Source organism: Spea bombifrons, chromosome 4 (genome assembly GCF_027358695.1).
Source record: "Spea bombifrons isolate aSpeBom1 chromosome 4, aSpeBom1.2.pri, whole genome shotgun sequence".
In the NCBI taxonomy this organism is placed as follows: domain Eukaryota; kingdom Metazoa; phylum Chordata; class Amphibia; order Anura; family Pelobatidae; genus Spea; species Spea bombifrons.
The window spans coordinates 108,669,324-108,694,524 of NC_071090.1; the positions used below are offsets into that span (position 1 = coordinate 108,669,324).

Genomic DNA, 25,201 nt, shown 5'->3' on the forward strand with positions numbered 1-25,201 from the left:
AAATAATTCCAATATTCTCATTTTGTGCTCCGCATGGGAGGTACATGGGCGTGGTTTATGCAGGGATGGAAACCGCATGGGTGGGACTTAAATATGGGTGACTATTAGTCACAGCCATGGCGTGTAGGAATATTTTTGTACGTTAAGTGAAATGATTAATCCCACTTTAAATATAAAAGATGTCATTTATAACATAAAGGAGGCTTACTTTTTTAATGATTTTTTTTGGAATGTTGCAAAAAAAAAAATATTCTCATTTAAAAAAAGTGAATTTTTGAGATCTGTGACAATCAGAATCTATAAAAATAATCCCAAATAGTGTAATTTTAAGTATATCCATAATTCAGGCATTGAAAAAAACAACACAATTGCAAACTGTTAATAAAATGATCAGATATACAGTACTTAAAGCTCTACGTGGAAATATTCCTTCGAACTTCAAAAAGTTGCTGTCCAGTGGTTTGAATCCTTGAAAGAAATGAAATAAAATTCCATATTTTCAGCTTAAATTTTAAAAAAACCTGCTCATATATTCTATATTTGAAAAATTCCAGTGTATATCATCGAAATCACAAGTTTATAGATTTTTTAAAAAAATTCCTTTAAAAATTAACAAATAAAATTATACTGTATTTATTCATCAAAAATATTGTCTTTTACAAGAAAATAAAAATCTAATTGAATTATGAAGTATGTCTCACGAGGTGGGAAAAAAAATCTCAAAAAAATTCTGTGATTTTTGGAGTCCGTCTGTTTTTCATTTTTCATAATTTCTCCAACAAGGATACAACTTCTGAAGGCAGCCTGGAAAAATAGTATTCCTTCATTTTATTGGTGAAAAATATATATATATATTTATTTTTTAAAAAATATTTTTTTTTATCTACCCCTCAGTTTGTAAATCCGGGTAAGAAATATAAAATAATGAAATTGAAATTAAAAAAAATATGAAAAAAAAAAAAAAAATTTAAAAAAAAGGGATTTTTTTTTTACATTTTTTTTTATCCACCCCTCAGTTTGTAAATCCGGGCAAGAAATATAATGTAATAAAAAATTGTTAAAAAAAAAATCAAATTTTTTTTTTTTTTGCAAAGATTTTTGGAAATTGTTGAATACGGACTCTTGCAGAGATGATTCAATGAAGAAAAAAAAATGTAATGAAATAACGATGCTGCCTTCTGCTTTTTAAATGTCATTCCGTGAGGTCATAAAATGTTCAGGAAAAAGGAATATTTCCAAATTTCACGGCTGAAAATGGGACCGGACCCTAAATAAAGAGGATGAGAGAGTACTGTGGGATTTGGACACGTATGATGCAGTCGAGGTGCCCAGGGGGTCACCTTGTGGCAGCCATATGCTGTACAGTCTTAGCTCCTTTCTTGTTTTAAACGTAGGCGTTTTTGCCGTATTTACAAATACTGTTACTGGATTCATATCGGGGGAGAGCAGCTTGGGGCCCGGGCTTGGCAGAGGACGCCGTCTGAGTAGCGCGGTAGTTATACGGGTATTTACTGTGAACGAGAAAGAGACACGGAGTAAATTAAGGGGCCAGTTATAGCATAGACTACATCTCCATGTATACAGCGCAGACAGCGGCAGCCTCCCCTCACACACTACTACACCGTGACATGTATACACAGCACAGATACAGCGCAGACAGCGGCAGCCCCCCCCTCACACACTACTACACCGTGACATGTATACACAGCACAGATACAGCGCAGACAGCAGCAGCCTCCCCTCACACACTACTACGCCGTGACATGTAACAGCCTCACCCACTGCTACACCGTGACATGTATACACAGCACAGATACAGCGCAGACAGCGGCAGTGCCAGCCTCCCCTCACACACTACTACACCGTGACATGTATACACAGCACAGATACAGCGCAGACAGCGGCAGTGCCAGCCTCCCCCTCACACACTACTACACCGTGACATGTATACACAGCACAGATACAGCGCAGACAGCGGCAGTGCCAGCCTCCCCTCACACACCACTACACCATGACCTGTATACCCAGCACGGGTGCATCACAACCCTCAAATACACGTTTTACCAACTTACGTTTTGGCCTTTGAGACTTGTTTAATGGAGCAGCAGAGGAGTGCACCCCCAACTACATCGAGAAGGGCTCCCGTCCAGCCGACATACAGAGCCGGCCCAATCTCGTATCTGAAGAAGGTGAAAAAAATCACGTCACACATTATGGAGCAAAAATGAAAAACTATGGCACAAAGCATGAGAGATGTACAAAGTCAGTAGTGTCCTTCCTCTAAAGTCATTTAGTCAACAGGTGTTTTCTTATCTTTGACGTAAGATGAGGCCAAGGACCATGTGAGGTGATATAGTAGTTAAATGTGTTCTAGGTTCTAAGTGTTCTAGGTTTCACGTTCTCTTCCTTTTGTTGCTTTTTATGACAACCAAGATGGACTTGGAAGCCCAGGAGAAGCTTAGGATACATTGCCTAAAAAATTTGGTTGGACCACAACACCCGCCAGAAATAGGGCACAAAGTAAAATGTTCTTCCGTTTCCATCGGTTTCTGTTGCCAGTGATGTCATGTTCATCACCTGAGTTCTGATGTCAGAGGGCAGATATTTTAAAATCTCCACACTATTTCAGCAGGCATCATTGGTGGTACATTGGTTGGAATCTATACCTCACTTAGCGTTGTAGAAAACATGCTTGACTCCTCTGGTGGACAGATCTACAATCAGGGCCATCTACTTTTTTGAGATACAAGGTGTTTTTTTTTAACTTGTTTTGTCTACTTTGCTCACATCCTACATGAAGAAGACTCAAGCCTTGGTCTAGGCAGGGCCAGGTCAAGGTGCTTGGCTAAGTTGGTCACCATGAAGTACTTACTTGGTTCCTGGGTAAAGAGGGTCGAAGAATTCCTTAGTGATATTGAAAGCGTACCAAGAAACGGCGATCCCAGCACAGATACCTGGAAAGGTACAGGAAAGCGAAGAACAGCTCTGGTCAACAAGTCTTAGGAGTCACTAAGCGGAGAAGAGTCTGACCCTCTCCATGAGGAGTGTCATGGATAGAATGATCTATGTGTCGGTGGCTCTTCTCCTCGTTGGGTCACATAGACTCTACAAATTATGGAACATTATTGACTTAATTCTCACCTCCAAATATTGACATGGCCCCTGAAGCCGTGGCGAGTTTCGCTTTCAGCGCTACGTTCCCGTCGGCGACCTTCGTGCATTGTAGTCCCAGCATCCCAGAGAGACACGCGAAAAACCCGAAAAGGAGAGAGCAGATCATGAGGGCTCGACAGGCTTGTAGGTAACCTGGTGGGGGAAACCATTAACACATTTCATTATTACTGGATGAAGAACGATAATAAGGACACGCTTACCCCAAAAACATAAAAAAATTTGGGGACATAGAAGAAGAAATTCTCTGTTTAATAGTTCGAGAATTCATCTTATATATAGCAATTTCCTAATAGCCCCGCCCCAATTAAGTTACCCCTCCCCTTCGCCGGAAGCTGATTTGCTCTCACAGAATTAGAAGGAGGGGCGAGGTGATCTCAGGTCCGAAAAGTTTTTTTTAATGCAAACTTTGCGGAACCCATGAAAAATATCTTTCTTTAGTTTCTAAAGTTTCTATAGCAACAACCTTCCGGCTGCTGTATTTTTTGTCACATGGCAATTAAACATTCCCGGAAGAATTGTAAACGAGGCAGAAGTATTTGGGTGTTTCACAGAATGTGAAACTTAAAGCTAACACTAGGGGGAGCCAGAGGATAAAGCACCATCATATTAAAATGTGACTTTTTTTTTTTATGTGAGTGTGTATATGTATATATACCGTGACATAAGTTATGGTGAGGAAAGGTGATGGAAAACCCTTCCAGGGGGTAGTAGAAGTATTATTATTAAACACTCATCTACAGACACCAGACAAGCCAGAAGGCTTGCTTTTTCCCTCAGAAATCTCATGGCGCTGCCACAACCACAAGGGATTCTGGGTAGGCACATGCAGATTATCACTTTTTGCCTCTATATCCACTTTATACATGGATCCCTTGAAAGTAATCACCCGCTGTACAAGACAGCCTTTACACAAAACTTGGGTAAGAGGTGCAATAGCCAGATCACCGCTCATGGACAACTGTTTTGTCATTAATGGGACTCGTCAGCATGAGGTTGTGATACTGGCTTCATACTTGAGGCTTGGGGTAGCACAAGAAATACATTACTGATCTGGCTACTGCACCTCTTTTCCGAATTTTGTCTAAAGGCTGTCCTGTACAGCGGGCAATTACTTTCAAGGGATCCATGTATAAAGTGGATATAGAGGCAAAAGGTGATAATTATTGACCTTATTTGCATGCGCCTACCCAGAATCCCTTGTGGTTGTGGAAGCACCATGAGATTTCTGAGGGGAAAACAATCCTTCTGGCTTGTCTAGTGTCTGTAGATGAGTGTTTAATAATTGCTTCTACTACCCCCTTAATTTTAAGTGGAAGGGTTTTCCATCACCTTTACCCACCATAACTAATGTAATGGTATTTCTCGTGCTACCCCAAGCCTTAAGCCAGTCTCATGATCTCATGCTGACGAGTTCCATTAAGGATGATACGGTTGCGAATGAGTGTTGATTGTTTCTCAGCATTTTGGCTAAAATCAAGTGAGTACCAGTGAGAGAGGGAAAGCATGAATCCCTGAGTTTGTTTATAGGTCCCCAGTCCTTGGACCCAGACTGGGTGCTGTGCACTAGGTGTTAGTGTGAGGTTAAACACACTACATCCTTTTGCGTGTCACATGCTGGTAAGCTCTTTTTCTATGCACTAGCCCCAGCCTCCTGGTTTGGTGTGCGGTGCGTACAAACTTTTTTTTATCACGCCAGCTGGTAAGGCTGGGGCTTCCGCTGGGAAAAAAAAAACAGCTGTCCATGAGTGATGATTTGGCTATTGCATCTCTTACTCGAGTTTTGTCTAAAGGCTGTCTTGTACAACAGGCGATTACTGTCAAGGGATCCATGTATAAAGTGGATATAGAGGCAAAAGGTGATCATTGTTAACCTTTTTTTCATGCGCCTACCCAGAATCCCTTGTGGTTGTGGCAGCACCATGAGATTTCTGAGGGAAAAACAAGCCTGCTGGTGTCTGTAGATGAGCGTGAAATAATGTTTCTACTATCCCCTTATATATATATAATTATGCTATAATGATGGCATTGTTTTTTTATAGCGGAAGTTGTAGGCCACAGAAGCTCCTAATCCAATTTTTTTTTCTTTGCGGAAAAATATAAAATGAATGTGTTACATATGAATTTATCTGTCACTGTCTGCGCTGTATCTGTGCTGTGTATACATGTCACGGTGTAGTAGTGTGTGAGGGGAGGCTGCCGCTGTCTGCGCTGTATCTGTGCTGTGTATACATGTCACGGTGTAGTAGTGTGTGAGGGGAGGCTGCCGCTGTCTGCGCTGTATCTGTGCTGTGTATACATGTCACGGTGTAGTAGTGTGTGAGGGGAGGCTGGCACTGCCGCTGTCTGCGCTGTATCTGTGCTGTGTATACATGTCACGGTGTAGTAGTGTGTGAGGGGAGGCTGGCGCTGCCGCTGTCTGCGCTGTGTATACATGTCACGGTGTAGTAGTGTGTGAGGGGAGGCTGGCACTGCCGCTGTCTGCGCTGTATCTGTGCTGTGTATACATGTCACGGTGTAGTAGTGTGTGAGGGGCAGGCTGGCACTGCCGCTGTCTGCGCTGTATCTGTGCTGTGTATACATGTCACGGTGTAGTAGTGTGTGAGGGGAGGCTGCCGCTGTCTGCGCTGTATCTGTGCTGTGTATACATGTCACGGTGTAGTAGTGTGTGAGGGGAGGCTGCCGCTGTCTGCGCTGTATCTGTGCTGTGTGTACATGTCACGGTGTAGTAGTGTGTGAGGGGAGGCTGCCGCTGTCTGCGCTGTGTATACATGTCACGGTGTAGTAGTGTGTGAGGGGAGGTTGGCACTGCCGCTGTCTGCGCTGTATCTGTGCTGTGTATACATGTCACGGTGTAGTAGTGTGTGAGGGGAGGCTGCCGCTGTCTGCGCTGTATCTGTGCTGTGTATACATGTCACGGTGTAGTAGTGTGTGAGGGGAGGTTGGCACTGCCGCTGTCTGCGCTGTATCTGTGCTGTGTATACATGTCACGGTGTAGTAGTGTGTGAGGGGAGGCTGACACTGCCGCTGTCTGCGCTGTACCTGTGCTGTGTATACATGTCACGGTGTAGTAGTGTGTGAGGGGGAGGCTGTCTGCGCTGTATCTGTGCTGTGTATACATGTCACGGTGTAGTAGTGTGTGAGGGGAGGCTGGCACTGCTGCTGTCTGCGCTGTATCTGTGCTGTGTATACATATCACGGTGTAGTAGTGTGTGACGGGTAGGTTGGCATTGCTGGTGCCCATACAGTACGTGCTGTGCACAAAAAGAGGGATTAAGGTGCAATTATAGTGATTAATAGACCATTGAAAATCTTAAGGGCTATGTCTCCACTTTCACAGTTGGAGAACTGACGTCTAATGAGCTGTGAATATAGGTTGTGACCGCTTCTTCCCTCCCAGTTAATCTCTGTGGATGCCAGGAGAACACGCAAGTATTTAACCCTCAGAGCTATTTAATTAACGCCAGCCTTTCCATTTAATAAACAAAACCAGGGTGATTTGAAAGCTCTCGCGCACCTTGTTCACCGATTTATTTTGTGTCCGGAAGGTTGTGAAACTACTGGTGTTAATTTGCATAGAATCTTAATTGTTTTCCTTTACTGGGTTGATCCAAGCCACTTAGATTGACCTTGGATGGTCGCTTGGCCCATCATTGTCTGCTTCTTGTATTGACCCACCCTGGCCATGGATACTGTTCCTCCTACCTTGACCTTAAATGGTTACCTGTAACATGACACTGCACCTCCTGCCCTGATCCTTGATGGTCCATGTGACGGACTCGTCCCTTCAGCCACACCGCTGTGGATATTACACAGCCCAACCACCCGTTCCCCTGGAACCCAGTTTCTACGTTATACCCCTTTTTCCTATTGCCCCGACCCAGAAGCTGCCCTCTGCTGCCCACACCGCCAGGCCCAGTACCAGGACATACAGGTTTTACTTTTGGAACTGCCGTCACAGTCCACTTTATGATTCAAGCAACTTAGATTGACCTTAGATGGTCACTTGGCCCATCATTGTCTGCTTCTTGTCTTGATCCACCCTGTTTACCTTGCATGAATACTATTCCTCCTAGTATGGGTACCTAGTCCGCAATATTGTACTTTCTGCCCTGACCTTAACAGGACACTGCACATCCTGCCCTGAACCTTGATGGTCTACTTGATGATCCAAGCCACTTAGCTTGACCTTATAAACACCTGGGATTCTTCCCATCATTGGTCCAGTGGTTCCTGCCCTGACCTATGTTGGTTACTCTGGACACTATGCTGCCTGGCATAACATGGGTTCCTGCTTTGAGAACATTGTACATTGCAGCCTGCCATGATATCTTTTCAGCAGGATATCTTCCCACCTGCTCTTATCTAGGGTGGTCGAGTTCAATTGGGATAAGTGGCTTCTTTTTAAGCCCTAATAGCACCTATATACCAAATATGTTGATGAACCTTCAGGTGCCCTGGCTATTTCTGAGTCCCAATATAATGTGTCCTCTATCCAAATATCCTCTTGAAACACTCCCATAGCATCTTGTTATTTTTTCAGAGATTTTTGATAAAACAAGGTAGAAAATCAGGACACTGGAGAGCATAGAGCAGGGGTGTCCAAGTTTTTTCTGCAGTGGGCCACTTCATCAGAATTGTATACGTGCGCGGGCCGCACTCATTTTTCACTGTGACAAAAAATATGACCTTTAATAAAATATGCAGATTAAAATAAAGTAAATAACACAAAACCTTTACTCTTCCTCTCACTGATTTCTGGGCCTAGAAAGTTTTGCGACTACAAATTCAGGATTCCCTAGATTTATTCTAGGGATGAACTAAAATGAAAATTCTGGACCAAAACATTCAGGGTTCACTTAGCCAAAACCGAAAATGGCCCCCACCTTTAAAAATAATAATAAAAACTCACATTTTTAATAAAAGTAGGTAACACACAATTGGACAAAATTAGCAATATGACTTGGCAACCAGTAAATGCTGGCAACCCAGGCAGCCAGTAAATGCTGGTACCTAGGCATGATGGGACTGTGCTTGCTGTGATTGCTGTTAGCAATCACACTCCTATCATGCCAAGTCAGCCAGTACATGCTAGTACAGGGTGGCTGTAAGTGATGTGCAGACCCCATACTGCTGGCAGCATCACTACACAAGGGGGGCAGCTAGCTAGGTTTCAGCATGTACTGGCTGACTTGGCATGATAGGAGTGTGATTGCTAACAGTAGTCACAGTCCCATCATGCCTAGGTTCCAGCACTTACACATCCATCCAGTAAATACTGGAACCTAGGCATTATGGGACTGTGATTGCTGTTAGCAATCACACTCCTATCATGCCAAGTCAGCCAGTACATGCTGGTACAGGGTGGCTGTAAGTGCAGACCCCATACTGCTGGCAGCATCAATACACAAGGGGGGCAGCTGGCCAGGTTTCAGCATGTACTGGCTGACTTGGCATGATAGGAGTGTGATTGCTAACAGCAATCACAGTCCCATCATGCCTAGGTTCCAGCACTTACACATCTATGCTATCACACACACACACACTCATTTATTCATATAATCATTCATTCACAGATTCATTCCCTCAATCACACACTCATTCAAACACCCTCCCCACCCCCTTACCTGCAAGGCAGCTCCTCGATGCCGCTTACAGACTTCAGCAGGGGGCGCGGCCTCCCTCTGCCTTCTCTGCTAAAGCACAGAGGAAGTAGGATGTCACGTGAACTCCGCTTCCTCTGTGTGCAGTCCAGAAGACCCTCCCACAAGTAAGTAGCAGGGCTTGAGGTGCGGCTCGCGTAAGATCGGTTGCCCTGGCTGCCGATCTTACACGGGCCGCACCTCGAGCCGCATGTTGGACGCCCCTGGCATAGAGCATTACGCTGGAGTGCCTAGAGTATTTCCCTGGTGAAAAAAAAGTCAAATGGAGAAAAAATCACCCAAACTTTCAACAATCGATCTACAGAGATGACCCAACATACTTTGCTTGCACAGATCTCCAATGCTGGAGCGTGCTGCTTGCAGTCTACTGATGATGAACCCGAGATATGACATTGTATCCCTGGTCTCAGTAATGGTACATTGCGAAGAACTCCAGACCCCCCCTTCCTTTCCTGTTCTTTCATTAGAAGCCTGTTGGTTGGACTTCCAACATGTCCTGCTCCTCTGTCTCTTCTCCTGGTCATGGTGTGCCCAGGTCATCCTCCTAAGGAGGGTCTCAAGCTTCGTCTTGCCTCTTAGGCTGGGTGGTACCAGCCCTAAACTCCTTCTCCCAGTGTATTTTTGCATTTTTAGGTCAAAACCTCAAGTTTGTCCACTGAGCTAAATGTTGCTTGACCATGCGTATAAGCAGACATGACCAATAAAAAAAACACCTTGCTTCCTAGCTTCTTCAGAGCTATCTAGTACATCCAATGCCCTTTAATTTACTTCCTCCCTTCATCTCGATATATTTTTTTTTCTAGGCAGGCAATTTTTTCAAATTTAATTTTTTTTCCCCTTTAAATATTTGTAATTTTTAAATGTCTCCACGCACCTTAAAAACACAAGTTAATAAATAACAATGGAATGTTAATTGGCGGACAAGCAATATAATATGTCAATGCTGAAGATACGGGAGAAGCGTTTACAGCAGATGGTGTCACTGGTCGTGAATGATTACTAGAGATGATTTATTTGTGGGATAAGACGCGGCCTTGTGGGCCAGGTCTAAAAAAGGTAACAAAAAATGTAAAAATGAGCTGAGCCCTCCAGCCCTGTAACATAGTAGTAGTAATTTTCAAGATCATATACCTATACATTATACAGGGCTGGCTCAGCTCTTCCAACAGGAGACACTCACTATGGTCGGACCTTTATAATAAAGAGTGGAAACTGTAAACTCTGGCTTTATTGAGTAAACACTCTTTGTTCCGGAGCTACCTCTTGGACCCCGGACCTTCAGGATTGTTGGCTGCCCAGAAGGAGTCAGACCTCCTGTCTGGGTCATCTCTGGCTAGTTCAGCTCTTCCTCCAGGAGATGCTCGTCGCTCACTAGGGTCGGTCCTTCATAATGAAGAGCGAAAACTATAAACTCCGGCTTTAGCGAGTAAACTCCTGAGTTTCAGAGCTAGCTCATGGACCATGGACCTTCAGGATTGTTGGCTGCCTAGGGTTAGTCAGAACCATTCTATATTGCCTCCTGCCTGGATGAAGTAAATGTTCTCGTGATCCTGGATACACTTGGGTCAAGATGTCTTGGTTCCCTGTCCATTATACCCTCACCAATACACAAAATCAATCGCTGATCCTGGAGACCACAAGTTCTTGGAATGGTGGCTTCTCGACCTCCCAGCTATGGAAGCATAACCTCTTTCCACCTCCTTTGGTGGTCCCTACTCATCCCTACCGCAAAGACGTGCCTGGGGTAGGGGTTGGACATGTTAACATTAGATTTACAAAATGTAAAAACACTTGGCTAAGTCATCAACGAGCCAAAGGGTGACTAGATAAAGCGAAGACAAACATGTGCACTTGGCCAAGCTGGCTTCTCACCAAACATTTTGCATTTATCTTCCTCTTCAGGAGCTGTTTGAGTCGTAAATCAGTAAAGTGAATAGCCTTCCAAATGGTTAAGCCTCAATTTAAAGGGGCATGCGTCTAATTGATGTTTATTTAAAGTATCTTCAATGATTTTTTTTTGCGCCGATCCCAGATTGTAACTAAAGTTCAAATGCTTGTCAGCGCGGTTTCGAAAAAAGCGAGTCCAAGAATTCAACCACCTGACGAAGGTAATAACGTGTTTGTTTTCTACACGCACAACAAAGGGCATTTAACAGCTGAATAAGCTTTAGATCAAATACGCTTTCCCAAATTAAACAACATAAAACTTGTGCGCGGAATGCGTCAGGATTCGCAATTTGTTAGTAATGTTTTTCAATTGTTTTGTTGGTTTTTTTTTTTTAAATCCTGACCAAAGTGGGGAGAAAGTATATTTGCAGATTAAACGGCAGCAGGTAATATAATATAATCCAAACTAGGATGTGTGTTCTAGACAGAGGGATTTGGATAAAGTTTTGATTTAGCAGATGAAATCTGACACTGGTTCAACATAGACGAAAACAAAGTTACGCACTTGGATAAAAAAAAAAAATGAAGGTGTGGCCTATAGAATGAAGGCTGAATTGCTGTGAAGACTTCAAATCTGTATCCGAATGCTTGTTATGTTTTGCTTTATTAGGGGCCAATATGATTAATTTAAATGACTGTAAGTTTAATCACTTACTAAATTATTCCATTATTGCTGATCTAAGAGCATCAGGGTCATTTCACTTCTTTCTAAATGTTTGTGTGCATAAAGGGCCCTGCACCTTTAAGAGCATAAATCCCATCAGTAAAATGGTTCTGAATAGAGTGGACTTTTGGAGAGTGTTTTCTATGGTATAATCCTTGGGGGGGTCACCCAGGCGAGGGCTGGCAAAAAAAATCAGTCCAGGGGTCAAGACCAGCCGTATGGCCCAGTAATAAAACATCAGAACACCATTAGCAGATAGAACTCTCAAAGCACACTATCCAGTCCTGTCCAGGACAGATTTACAGGAATGTACAAAAAAACAACCGAAGGAGCACAGAAAGGATCAAAATGTGTAAATGGTGCCTAAAGTCCTCGTTACTTGAGACATATAGCCCTGGTGGCTATATGTGGAACTGCAAGTAAAACACACAAAAAGCGTTTCAGGCAGCTGTCCAAATTGTTTAAGGTAGAGCAGCCCAGGGGACGATGGCCCCCCGTCACCCTTGCCAGCCCACCCCTGGGGGTCACCTGTTTCCAAAGTTTCCTTATACTGACACATTGAGTTACCACTGCAGAAAAGACACCTAACAGTATTGTGCCATATTTTAATCTTTAATAAGATGGTTTTATAAGAAAAGAGTCAAGTCATGCAGTGGTTCGTAGGCCCAATTTCCAGCCTTTATCTAGAGTTGTTAATATGCCATCAAGATGGAACACACTAATGATATCATCAGCCGGAATAGTATGATGTCATGCCGCATGCCTCCCGCATTATGCGTTGATGATGTCATGCCATGCCCCACTCATTTTCCACCCTGGTCCCTCCCTGTGGCAGAGCCAGTATTATCTAATCAATTTCCTATCCTGATGTTATCTCTCCCCCTCCCCCCTCCCCCCACCCCTTTAAAAAGCCCGCCTGAACCAATCAGCAACAATCAGCAACTTAACAATAGGAGAGACAACTTAATAGGGAGGAAAAAACCTGCAGATGGCTACTACCATGGTATTTCTAATACATATAGCTTATTCACCGTAACATGTAGCCCTAACCCGATGCACGAATTGGCGTAACTCCTGCATAACCCATGCCTAATGTTTCTCTTTGATATAAATGATATCTTAATAAGTCCATTAGTTTGGATAAGGTAATAATCGTCTGATAAGGAAAAGTAATGTCTGCTAATAGTTTACGGAAGAGATTAATAACACAAATATTATGTCTTCAAAGTTTGCATTTCCAAAGCACGTGATTCTGTGTATAAAATGGCTTGGAACCGCGTACTTCGTAAACAGGATACGAAGACGTTTCAATGGAACTACAGAAGACATTGAGATGAAGTTATAACCAGGCCATGGACCTGTTACACCGTACCGGGGGGGGCAGAGGAAAGCAGGGCTGTACCCAAGGCCAGATTAAAGAACTTGGGGCCCTGGAGCAATTAGACAACAAGGGGCCCCTTTTAGCTCCCTCTCCTGCGGGGTACTTTCTGTATCCAGTTGTTGTGAACCAGTTGAGCAACCAAGGCCAGGGTGGTCTTTAAGGGAGGCTGGCCTTGAATTCTACAGACACCCACAATGGGTCGCCTACAAGCAGGGCCGCCATCAGAAATCCTGGGGCCCAACACAAGCTTAATGCCTAGGCTCCTATGCCCCTCCCATCAGCCTGCCCCATTCCAAATGGGGGAAAGAACATCACTGGACACGCCGCCATATTGCCCTCAGTTTGGGTTAACATACACACATACATTAGCCCTTAGGAAGGGTGCAGGTCTTCTGCACCCTCAAGGTTCTCACATGCTACTGTAGTATCTACAGTGCTGCAAAATGATGTCATATCCTGTCATTGTTGTATGCTTTGACTCAGTGGACCACCATTTATTATTAAGAACACATTTGTGACCCATCAGAATGCGCCCGGTCTCTTCCTGTGAAGCCATTCCATTAAGTCTGCCATTTTTCAAGCGGCAGTGAAGACCTAACCCTCACTTGGTCCTTGGTCTTGTCTTATGCCCGGAACAGCCCACGCATGTTCAAATCCCCTTCAGGCCCTATGCATACAAACGTCTGGTACATACAATTACATCATAAACATGTATTCACCCACGTCTGGAACATACAATTAAATCATAAACATGTATTTGCCCATAAGCTTTGGCTATACCATCATATATCGCGTCTGTTTATGTTGAGCAAACAACTTATGGGAAAACATTTTGTCTTCGGTTCTTTACAGAAAGGGAAAGCGTGGTATGGCAAACAGTTTTATGGGTTAAGCTCGTCACGTTTTTGACCCCATAAAAACTTATATAAACCCTGGGGTTATTTAGCACAAGCGAGACTCTATTCCCATTACAATAAAACACTTTATGACATCATAGCTGTTTTAGTTGAGAAGGCTCTGCTATTTTTTGCAATCATATTCCCATTATATTGGTCATTTGATTAGGATACCACATTTTACTTGCTTACTACGTTATGACTCTTTACGAGGGTGGTTGGGTGAGACATCCGGTGGCTTAATAGCTGAGAATAACTAGATGTCAAAATTGCTTCATCCATAGTCGGAGCGTATTATATATTTAATGGAAAAGTGGTGGACTATTATACATCTGGTAGCTCAGATAGGTGGTAACTTCTGAGAATAGGAAGTTAAGATGGCTTCCATGGTACCAAATATGCATGCTCATAAAAGCAGGTCCGAAAGGTCCATAGATCATTTTGGACCTCGATTGCTTTACAAAGTGAAAGTCTTGTTGTAGGCCAATCATCACGAGAGAAGATTGGCTTTTCTTGTACAATTTCCAGTATACCTTAAAGCCTGAATTGTTGGCTAGAACTATCTTTTTTTTATGGGCAACCATCCCCAAGAGCTTCTTGGAAGAGAGAGTAGAAGGAAAGGGAGAGAACAAAAAATGTCTTGAACTGGAGAACACCGGAGAAACGGAAACAAAGGCTAGCTTTGTGTTCCACAGAAGTGGCAATCTGTTATCATTGAAGAGGTTTTCTTGTTGAGGATAAACAAAGACCTTTAGGACCAACCGTGAAAAATAAATCCAGAAGCCTCCTGGAAGAGAGGGGAAGGAAAGGAGAGAAAAGTGTCTAGATCTACACAAATAATGTTGACTTTTTTAGGGAAAACTGGAGAAAAAGATGCAAAGGTTCCCGATAAAACAAAGACGTTCTGCTGGTAAGGATACACAAAAACCTTGGAGACCAACGGTGAAATATAAATCCATTAGCCTTCTGGAAGAAAGCTGGAGAAACAAAGGTTCCCATTAGTTTTATGTCCCGCAGAACTTGCAACCTAGCCTTAAAGAGGTTCTACTGGTGAGGATACACAAAGACCCTGAGGACCGTCGGTGAAAAACTAATCCAGAAGCCTCCTGGAAGACGCAGACGAAGCAAAGGAGATGGAAGTGTCTTACTCTACACAAGACATGTTGACTGGAGAAACAGAAACAAAGCTCCCCAATGACTTTGTGACCCACAAGAAGTTCTGCTGATAAGGATACCTTGAGGACCAATGGTGAAATATGAATCCATTGGCCTTCTGGAGGATAGAGTAGAAGCAAAGCAGAGGAAAATGTCTCGATCTACAGAAGAAAGGTTTTGACTTCTTAGGGAAAGATGAAGAAGGTCACCCCAACTTTGTGTCCTACAGAACTTAAATGAAAGAAGTTCTATGAAGGACACGTGAAGATTCTGAGGAACAATGCTCAAAAAATCGAAATACCGATGTAAGTCTAAGCCCACGTGGAACTTTTTACAAGACAATAAATATTTAGCAGTCAGTAAAACGATTAGTTTTATTGAGGGTTATAACAATGCTGAGCTTTTTACTGGCTAATGAAGGTTTATAGGGTTATTCAGAGAACAGTTTCGCTGATGTCAACAAATTTCCAACACCAAGGTCGCTTGTCTGAATGGAGTAGCTGGAATGATACATTGGACGTGTTGGGGGTGGGAAAAACAAACACGCTGGGTTATATATATTAGTGCTGAGTTTCTATATGCTGATAATAACGCTCCACGAGGTGTATATGATATCTATATGTTGACAAAGAGCAGGCGTTCCTTGTGTAAGATCATCAAGTTCAGGTAAGAGGCAAATGTGACGCCCCGCTAGAAGATCCATTTTGAAGCCAATCGATATTCCTTGAAGAATAGTCGACCGAGTGACTACGTGCGTAAAATGCATATCGTTTATCAGCGTTGTCCTGACTCAATGGAAAATTATGCGGAAACCTTGAAATCCACAGAGGTTTCCACGGAAACATCACAGATCTGTCATCTCAAAAAAGTTGACCCCCCCAAAAAAAAGGAAGTAAAAAAATAGTTGGAAAAAAATTGAAAAAAAAATTAGGCCTAAGAATTTAAAAAAAAAATTCAGCTCTACAGATATTTCCACCTTTACTAGTAGAACTTTATATATTTATATCATATAATATTATATATAATATATAAATAATATATTTGTATAATATTTATATATATATATATATTTTTTTAATAATTATTATTATTATTTTTTTTAACCTCTAGAAAAACTTTGGAGCCGAGCAGATTTTTTTTTTTATGTTTCTTGTCAACGTTAAAAAAAAAAATAATAATAATAAAAAATTATAATAATAATAATAAAAAAAAATTATAATAATAATAAAAGAGGACTAAAGGTTAACTGTTATGATGTATAAATGTTATGATGCGTTTGTCTCAACGTGGAAGATAGCTGGGGGGGGAGGGGAATAGGGTTGGATTCCAGCATTTCTAAGAGGGACATCGCGGACTTTTAAAGGGACCTCTCGGTACCATGATGGCGCGTGTGTCCCTTTAATGTAAGTATTGGCTCTCGCCCAGCTGCCAATATATAAATATTACCTGTTACAGGGCTGTGCTGCCAGTATAAATACTATAAAACGCCTTTGGCGGTGTGTATGTGAAGGGATGCGTACGGCGGGACGTTGGAGAAGATACTCGGAACGAGATAAAAACCGCTGCTGTCGTAAGGATTATCTGGTAATTACGGGGATTTTTACTCACGTTCTGAGGGGAGCAGAGCGCGTGACCATAGAATAATCATAACAATCTAGAAAGTGACCCGGAGTTTCCCCGCAGTGACCCAGAGACCCCGAGAAGCGGCGTTTCACCCGGAGTCTCCAGCCACCCCCCGCTGTCCTTACTGAGCACCACGTGTGGCCCCGGGCAGAAGGAAATGATGGAGTCTGCGCTGACACGGCATTGTCCTCCTTAGTGCTTATGGGCCGGTTTGGGACATCAAGAGCCCGATGGCCTGTTATATACGGCAGAGGCATATTATCATACCAGGGTCACGCAGTCCGGAGCTGACTCGCTATATTATGGTTGATATCCCTGCTTGAATGCAGGTGACTCAACAAAAGTGTATCTTAAACCCCTTAATGACAAAGCCCATACATGTACGGGCTCAAAATGCATTGTTTTCAATGGGTTTAGGGACCGCCCACTGTCCTTAAGGGGTTAAATAATGACAAGTCACATTTTCCATGACAACCAGTATTAGCGCCGTATGGGCAGTCACTACACAGAATCTTCACCATGGGCCATGAAAGGGTTAATATTTCAGGGTCAGGTAGGAAGCGATGATCATTATGCACATTACATTATAAGGCGACACTCCATCCAGGCCCCCCTCCCCACGCGCCCTACGAGCCTTCCGACTACAGACCCCCCCGCGCGAAGTGACCCAGACGCAGAAAACCCGCAGATACCCTATATATTATATACGGGATTACGGCGTTACATAACACACCCCATTCCTCAGAGACAGGTGCAGATTAACCGTGTCACTGCCAGTAGGTATTATTATAAACGGGTAACACTACCCTGCTGGCAGATTCTACTTTTCTGTTATATCTCACATACTGCAGGGGGCAGTTCAGGTTAGCAACCTGGGGGGGGGGGAACGGCCAGCCTAGCTCATACCTCCCAACAGTCCTGGTTTTCATGGGGCAGTCCTGATTGCAAAGCACTACCATACTATACCAGGTAGCTGCTCGCTATCCCGCTTTTGCTGGCAGTGGGGATCATGGGCTGGTTGGGGGGATCCTCTGATCTCCCCTGAGGGGCCCAGGGAGCTGTCACAGCCGCGGCGGGCCTCATGCACTCTCCTTCCTAATCCCCGCTTTTTAGTCCCCCCCCGTCTTTCCTCCTTTTTTCACATGAAGTTCACGTTGCGTTGGCTCGATACAAATACCTGTTGTATTAAAATCTAAACACCTCGTACAGGTGCTGAGCCGCTCACCCCCGCTGACCTCAGGCTGGGAAGCTGCAGCCCTAACCCTGACTTATCCGTCACAGGAGGGAGGGTTCTGGAAATTCTGTAAAGTCAAAAAAAATCATGATGTTCTCTCCCCTTCACTCTCTCCCACCCCCTCTCTCTTCCCTTCCCCTGTCACTCTCTTTCACCCCCCCTCTCCTCTCCCCTGTCACTTCTCTCCCCATCACTCTCTCCCATCCTCTCTCTCTTCTCTCCCCTGTCACTCTCTCCTATCCCCTCTCTTCTTTTGTCTCCCCTGTCACTCTCTTCCATCCCCTCTCTTTCTTCTCCCCATCCTCTCTCTCTTCTCTCCCCATCACTCTCTCCCACCCCCTATCTTCTTTCCCCCATTACCTCTCTCTCTCTTCTCTCCCCTGGACATGTTGAGATCCCTCAGTATTTCCTGATCGTTTTTATCCTGCAAACCGTTCACCGTTCACTGATAAAACATGTGATTTCACCACCCAAGTATCCCTGTTCAGTTTGACCAGTCCCTCTTTTGGCCCAAATCCTTATGCCCCTCTTTCCTCCCCTGGTGCACCTCTCTCCAACTGAGTGAGCGCTCCTGGGCGCTGAGAAAGATCTTCCTAACCAGCCCATGATCTCCAATGCCTGTAAATTGGGACTGCCCCACGAAAAACGGGACTGTTGGGAGGTATTCATTTACAATGGCAAATGACGGGTCCATTTGTCAAACCAATTGGAAAACGTAAGACGGGCAGAACATTCTTTACAGTGAAGGTGGTAAAGCTCCGGAATCCACCGCACAGGAAGTCACTGGAACTTTAAAATATAGGCTCCATTACAAAAAAAAAATTTCATTGGCTCCGATATTTAATACTATTCATACTTTGGGGCATTTTTAGAATCATATTTTTCTTTTAGGACTAAAAAAAAAATGACCCTTAATTTAAAGGGCCAGACATGTTTCATTAAAAACAAAAAAAAAAAACCAAAAAAAAAAAAAACCAAAGTGTGTTCTAGTTCACAACATAAAAAAAAAAGACTAATCCTCCAGGTTTATTAAATGCGAACAAAGGGTTAATTTTCAGACAAGTTATATGAAAAATAAAATAAATATAATTATATAAAGAATCCGCACTGCTCTAATTACACAAACAAAAAAACAAAAACAAAGTAAAGTGTTTTTTTAATTTAAAATGACATTTTGTACGGACTTTGCCTAATCCGTGTTCTTTGGCTGTTCTCCTGATCCCCGCGCTGTCCCTTTAAGATTAGCTATTTGTTTTGTTCAGGTTAATGCAGTCAGGAATATCTTTTGAAGTTGTTTATCTTGGTGGAATTATGACCCTTTTTTTTTTTTCCCAACCTCATGTTGTTGTTACATAACCCATCGATTTCTGACAAAAAAGGGAAAAATCGGACTTCATATATATACAGAAATTTGAATTTACCGGCAGATCGGCCCCGCTCCCCCCCCGTCTATTCTCCCCGTTTCTCCTGCTGTTAAGACTCCATACCTTAGATTCAGAAGCCGTCTGTCTATCCCATGCATGTGTAATACCCTCACTGTGTTACCCTCTACCACTTCTGCTGGGAAGCTGTTCCACTTATCCACCGCCCTCTCAGTAAATTAAATATAAATAAAGATCTTATTTTGTTAGCTAGTTGTGTTCTCTGAGTCCTGCCCCAGTTAAAAGATAAATATTACTAAAATGTAAAAGACAGCTAATAAGCGGACATTATGCCACGGCGAATAACGGCATTTTTAAGTCATTGGCTCTCGTTAAAGTGTGTATTTTGATCCATACTTTGTGCTAAATAACATTAGGAATTTTGCTTAATGGTTTAAAAATGATATTTGTTGGGAACACAGAAGAGACAAGCGGCAGAAATGGACATCTGGGCACAATGCATTGTGGGAGCGGCACTTTTTGGCTTGGAGTGCTTCCTGCCCATAATACTTTTGACCTATGCATTTAAGTGGCGGGTTCGCATGCGCTCACTACAAGCGTGCACAGAAAACAATTTTAAAGTTGCCAATCAGAGAGAAGGAGACCAGATATGACATTGCTCATTGGCTGCACAGCATTTCCTAAGCCTAACCCACAGCATAAACACAGATCTGACCCCTCCCCCCATTTATCCTGCTGTAACGACTCAAACCTTAATCAGTCGTTGGTCTCGTCTTACATTCAGAAGCCGTATATCCCGCGCATGTTTAATACCCTCACTGTATTACCCTCTACCACTTTTGCTGGTAAGCTATTCCACTTATCTACCACCAAGGCCAGCTTAAGGTGCTTTCGCCCCTAATGCGATTATATGGAAAGGGCCCCTTCTCTGCCTTTAACAAACTCCGTTTCTCTTCTTTCTTTGCTTTCTGCCACTTGTGATCTTTTTTTTCGTTCTATTTAATTCTTTCCTCCTTCTTTGCATTTTTTTCTGTCTTTTCCCCTTTTTTCTTCTCTCTTATCTGCCTTTTACATTTTCATCCTCTTTCTAACTTCTGCTCCAACCCACACATACATATATACTCACAAATATACATTATACAAATGCACAGACCCACCCCTGCATACATATAAACGTTTGGGGGGGGGGGTCACTTAGGAATCTAGTTGTTTTTTGAACGAAAAGCATATTTTGTCCATTAAAATAACATGAAATGGATCAGAAATCCAGCACAGACGGGGTTAATGCTGTTAATGACTATTGTAGCCGGAAACGACTGATTTTTAACAGAATCTCTTCATAGGCGTACAGAGACCCTTTATCACTCCCATCACTCCTGTGTTCCAATGGCCCTTTATCACTCCCATCACTCCTGTGTTCCAATGGCCCTTTATCACTCCCATCACTCCTGTGTTCCAATGGCCCTTTATCACTCCCATCACTCCTGTGTTCCAATGGCCCTTTATCACTCCCATCACTCCTGTGTTCCAATGGCCCTTTATCACTCCCATCACTCCTGTGTTCCAATGGCCCTTTATCACTCCCATCACTCCTGTGTTCCAATGGCCCTTTATCACTCCCATCACTCCTGTGTTCCAATGGCCCTTTATTACTCCCATCACTCCTGTGTTCCAACGGCCCTTTATCACTCCCATCACTCCTTTATCACTCCCATCACTCCTGTGTTCCAATAGCACGTTGCGTTTGCTGTTCCAAGTTTACGTTTAAAAGGGTAATTGATGGATAGAAAACCCTTTTGCGATTATTTTACAGCCAGAAATGTCCTCGTTTTCCATGAAAACAGCTGAGTGACCCCAAACCTTTTTTTTTGTATAGATAATAAACGGATATCAATGTATAGATAACACATAAAGAAGCCCGAGAGTACATATAAAATAAGGTCTGGAAAGGCAGGCTGGGGGAGAATCCCTGTTAGACGGCTCTGAATAAAAGAACTTAGGATCTCTGATGAAGCCTCTTTCAGTGCTCTGCTTGTAATTCCACATCTAGCCACTAGTTAGCACAATGAGAACTTTAGGAGTTAACACACAGACTGGATCCTTTCTGGCTCCCTTTATGGGTTTCCTGTTGGGTGATTCTTGAGAAATGTGTGTTAGACGGGGCACGGTAGTGTCCACTCACTATAATGTCTACTAAATATGATTTTGGGCCAATTAGTGGGACACGCTCGCTGGGTTGAACCCAGAATTCATGTTGTGTGGGATCTGGACATGGAAGGAATCAGCTGGAGAGAAAGTTTGAGTCTTGGTTATAGAGCCACCGGTGGAAAATATGGAACGTAAAATATAATTTTTTGGTGGTCCTAATGGTGGGAACTTCATGAGATGTCAGTCAAAGATGGGCCACTAAAATGGTCAAGGGTTTCCATTGCTTTTTGCGTAATATTACCACCAATCACAGATTCTTCCAGCTAACTACCCTCCGTACCAACCATCTGAGCCGCCACCGAATACCATTAACTTCTGAAATCAGACAAGTGCTGAAGCCTCCACCCTAGACGTACCTCGTGGCCCTCATGTATAAAAGATCGAGAAATGTTACTTCGGGGGGGGGGGGGAGAGAAAGAATTAGAACCAGATGTTTTGATATCATTTGAAAGCCGAAAGACTGAGTCGGCTAATTTATGGAGAAAGTGCCAGACGCCTGGAAGAGCGTTCCAGATGGAACCCCCCGGTAGAAGGTGAAGGAATTCTAAGCTCTTTAACATAGGTGTTAAGAATGTTGAGGACAACTCATCATGAGTAGATGCCTACCACGGCGTCATTACGTTCCACATTACAGATACCCCCTGTCATAGCCCTTCACCCCAGGGGTCTTCAGACCCACCAGCCATGTCACCGCTTGCACGTACCTGACAAAGCCAGCATAGAGGGGAAGTCTCGGCAGTTGTAGACACCGGTGGAATCCGTGGCACAGTTTTGCCAGAGGTTCTCAAACAACGTGGACGTTGTGATGACGTTCCCGTCGACTGTGGACACGCGCCAGTTGGCATTGAAGAGCGCGATCCCCAGCAAAACTGTCCCCGACACCCCAAAGAAAAACCCCACCGCCTCCACTGCAGCCGACATGTCTCTTGTGAGAGGCACAAGTGTTGAGAGATTGGAACGTTTTTGCTTTTTTTGGCGTCTTAGAAGGTTCTTCTCATATCTCAGTTGTAACTGTCTTTGAGGTTTTTTTTTTGTTGACACCTATGTTACCTCTTCTGTCTGTCTGGACCACCTATCCACCTGTCCACCACTTTTTTTAGTCTCTGCCGCCTATCAGCTGGGTGTCCCCTCTTTCATCCGAAGTGCCAGCGATCCCTGTCCGCCTGTCACTATCTCGGAGCCATCTCGTTCTGCCCTCCCCTGCGCTCTCTGTACTCTGTCACTCCTGTGTCTGCTGTGCCCCGTGGATCTGTCCTGAGATGTGATATGCAGTACGGGGAGGAGTGTGTATAAGAGCGAAGGTGCAATCAACCTTTCCTCTCTCTCTCTCTCCGGCTCACCCCACCCCCTCCAAAAAAAAGTTCCTGCTAACAGAACTATCAGCCAGCTGGGAACCTACACATAACGCATGCCGCACTGTACAGTGGTACTGAGCATCTCAGCCGATGTCACTGCAATGACATCATACGTCATGAGAGCTCGTGGTGTCAGAGAACCATACCATTCGCTATCACCTGTACTTTGTATCATCATACAGAACAGTATGTGAGCACAGATACTCTGGATCATTGTACAGAGCAGCATATTTACGCGCCGTGAGTCTTCCGCTCTACTTAAGGTGTGATACGTGCAGAGGCCGAGTACATTCCATTTCCAAATGAATTGATACTGAGGAATCCTTAACACAAAAGGCATAAAGCCGCACATATAGCTTGCTTTGTAAGTGCTGAGGATGTTGGCACAGCAGCGGTACTCAGCGCTGTTATATACTGCGACAGGGGCGCAGTGCCAGGAAGTCTGAGATCCAGGAATGAAATGCACCGCAACGGCAAAACAATGTATCGGGGACCTTCAATAGATCAGACGCATGCGAATGACACGGATGGATGGTTCAAATAGTTGGAACCATGTAGCAAAGTGACTTAATGATGTGCTTAATCGGTTAAAGGGACAGTCCGGTGTACAATGATCTCATGATAGTGATGAGTTTAATGGGTTAAAGGGACAGTCCTGTGTAAAGTGACCTCATCACAGTGATGAGTTTAATGGGTTAAGTGGACAGTCCTGTGTAAAGTGACCTCATCACAGTGATGAGTTTAATGGGTTAAAGGTACAGTTCTGTATAAAGTGACCTAATTACAGTGATGAGTTTAATGGGTTACAGGGACAGTCCTGTGTAAAGTGACCTCATTACAGTGATGTGTTTAATGGGTTAAAGGGACAATTCTGTGTAAAGTGACCTAATGACAGTGATGAGTTTAATGGGTTAAAGGGACCGTCCTGTGTAAAGTGACCTAATGACAGTGATGAGTTTAATGGGTTAAAGAGACCGTCCTGTGTAAAGTTAACTTATTAAAGTGATGAATTTAATGGGTTAAAGGGTGAGAATTGGTGTGATCACCATAGCAACCAGTGGACTATTTCTCAGGTGAGTCTGGCGATAAGGAGCTGAATGTGTTTTAATCGCCCAGACGAGGTCCCGCTGGAGCCGTATGTGATCTTCCCACGAGGGCAATGACTTCCTGGGCACATCGTCACCCCCAGGAAGTAGGTCAACTTCCAAAAAACAGCCCTATGTGTCCTGCTCTGTTGATCAGTAATATGGCAAGGCCGGTGTTAACTCTATAGGTGTCTAATCATTGGAAATACTCTGTATTAGGTGCCAAAGGAGGGAAACGGACAGGGGATGGCTCGGGTAACAGGAGGTAACAGAAGGGGTTAAAGGGAGGGGTTATATGGAGTAATAGGAGGAGTTATATGCGGTAATAGGAGGAGTTATAGGGAGAATTATATGGAGTAATAGGAGGAGTTATAAGTGGTAATAGGAGGAGTTAAATGCAGTAATAGGAGGAGTTATAGGGAGGCATTATATGTGGTAATAGGAGGAGTTATAAAGAGTAATAGGAGGAGTTATATGGAGTAATAGGAAGAGTTATATGGAGTAATAGGAGGAGTTATAGGGAGGAGTTATATGTGGTAATAGGAGGAGTTATATGGAGTAATAGGAGGAGTTACAGGGAGAATTATATGCAATAATAGGAGGAGTTATATGGAATGATAGGAGGAGTTATATAGAGTAATAGGAAGGGCTGCAGGATCAGGTGACTGTTACCTGTAGAAATACATTCTTTGTTGCCCTGCACCATGTATAGTGTATGAGTCCTCAGTAAAGTGACATCTGACCGGCCTCAGCACCATGGACAGTTGCCATTACAGACAGGACAGTGAACGCTGACGGCTGTTACTTGTCTTGCTTGGACTTTTGGACAGAATGGTCCCAAACACGAGAGCCGGGTGTAAGAGCCGCGCCGGCTAGCAGCAGGAGCTCAAAAATAACCTTAAAAACACCCCAGGTGCGCAGGGAGTATTTGCGGGGCGCGGGGAGTATTTGTGGGGTGCGCAGGGAGTATGCAGGAAGCCATTCAAACTCTAAAAGGCTACATCTGAAAACAACAAGGCAGCCACATGACGGGTTACACAATACGGGCGAAAGCACAGCTGCCGGCCGCCATTCATCACCTATTGTTCAGAGGAACTGAAGGTCATTTAAGTTGTGAAGCGTTTACTTCTGATCCTTTCCGAGCAGATTAAGTCATTAACTCTCTTGGCGACTCCCGATCAGGAGATAGGATTTTGTGGATCGTGTTCTTGAAGGAAAATGTTAGTGCTGGGGGTTATTTATTACTGTATACAGCACTGGGGGGTTATTACTGTATACAGCGCTGGGGTTGTTACTGTATACAGTCATAGGAACCTGGGGATGGATCCCTCCCCAGGAAATCATGCGATGGGGGGAGCGGCGCTCGCCTCGGGCGCAACTGCGAGGGTGCGCACAGCCGCCCGATCAGCAGCCGAAGTCTGCCGGATTGGTTGGGGA

The 25,201-nt window shown here is 43.8% G+C and overlaps 1 protein-coding gene across 1 annotated transcript; it reads right to left on the bottom strand.

The window, feature by feature from the left end:
* Nucleotides 1–1,375: 1,375 nt before the first annotated feature.
* Nucleotides 1,376–22,654, bottom strand: CLDN15 (claudin 15). The gene is made up of 5 exons (XM_053465083.1): nucleotides 22,029–22,654; nucleotides 3,142–3,306; nucleotides 2,873–2,954; nucleotides 2,073–2,180; nucleotides 1,376–1,511 (listed from the first exon to the last, which is right to left on the bottom strand). Exons 1-5 carry the CDS (start codon nucleotides 22,243–22,245, stop codon nucleotides 1,385–1,387), a joined length of 699 nt encoding a protein of 232 aa, XP_053321058.1. The 5' UTR covers nucleotides 22,246–22,654; the 3' UTR covers nucleotides 1,376–1,384.
* Between the last annotated feature and the right edge of the window lie 2,547 nt (nucleotides 22,655–25,201).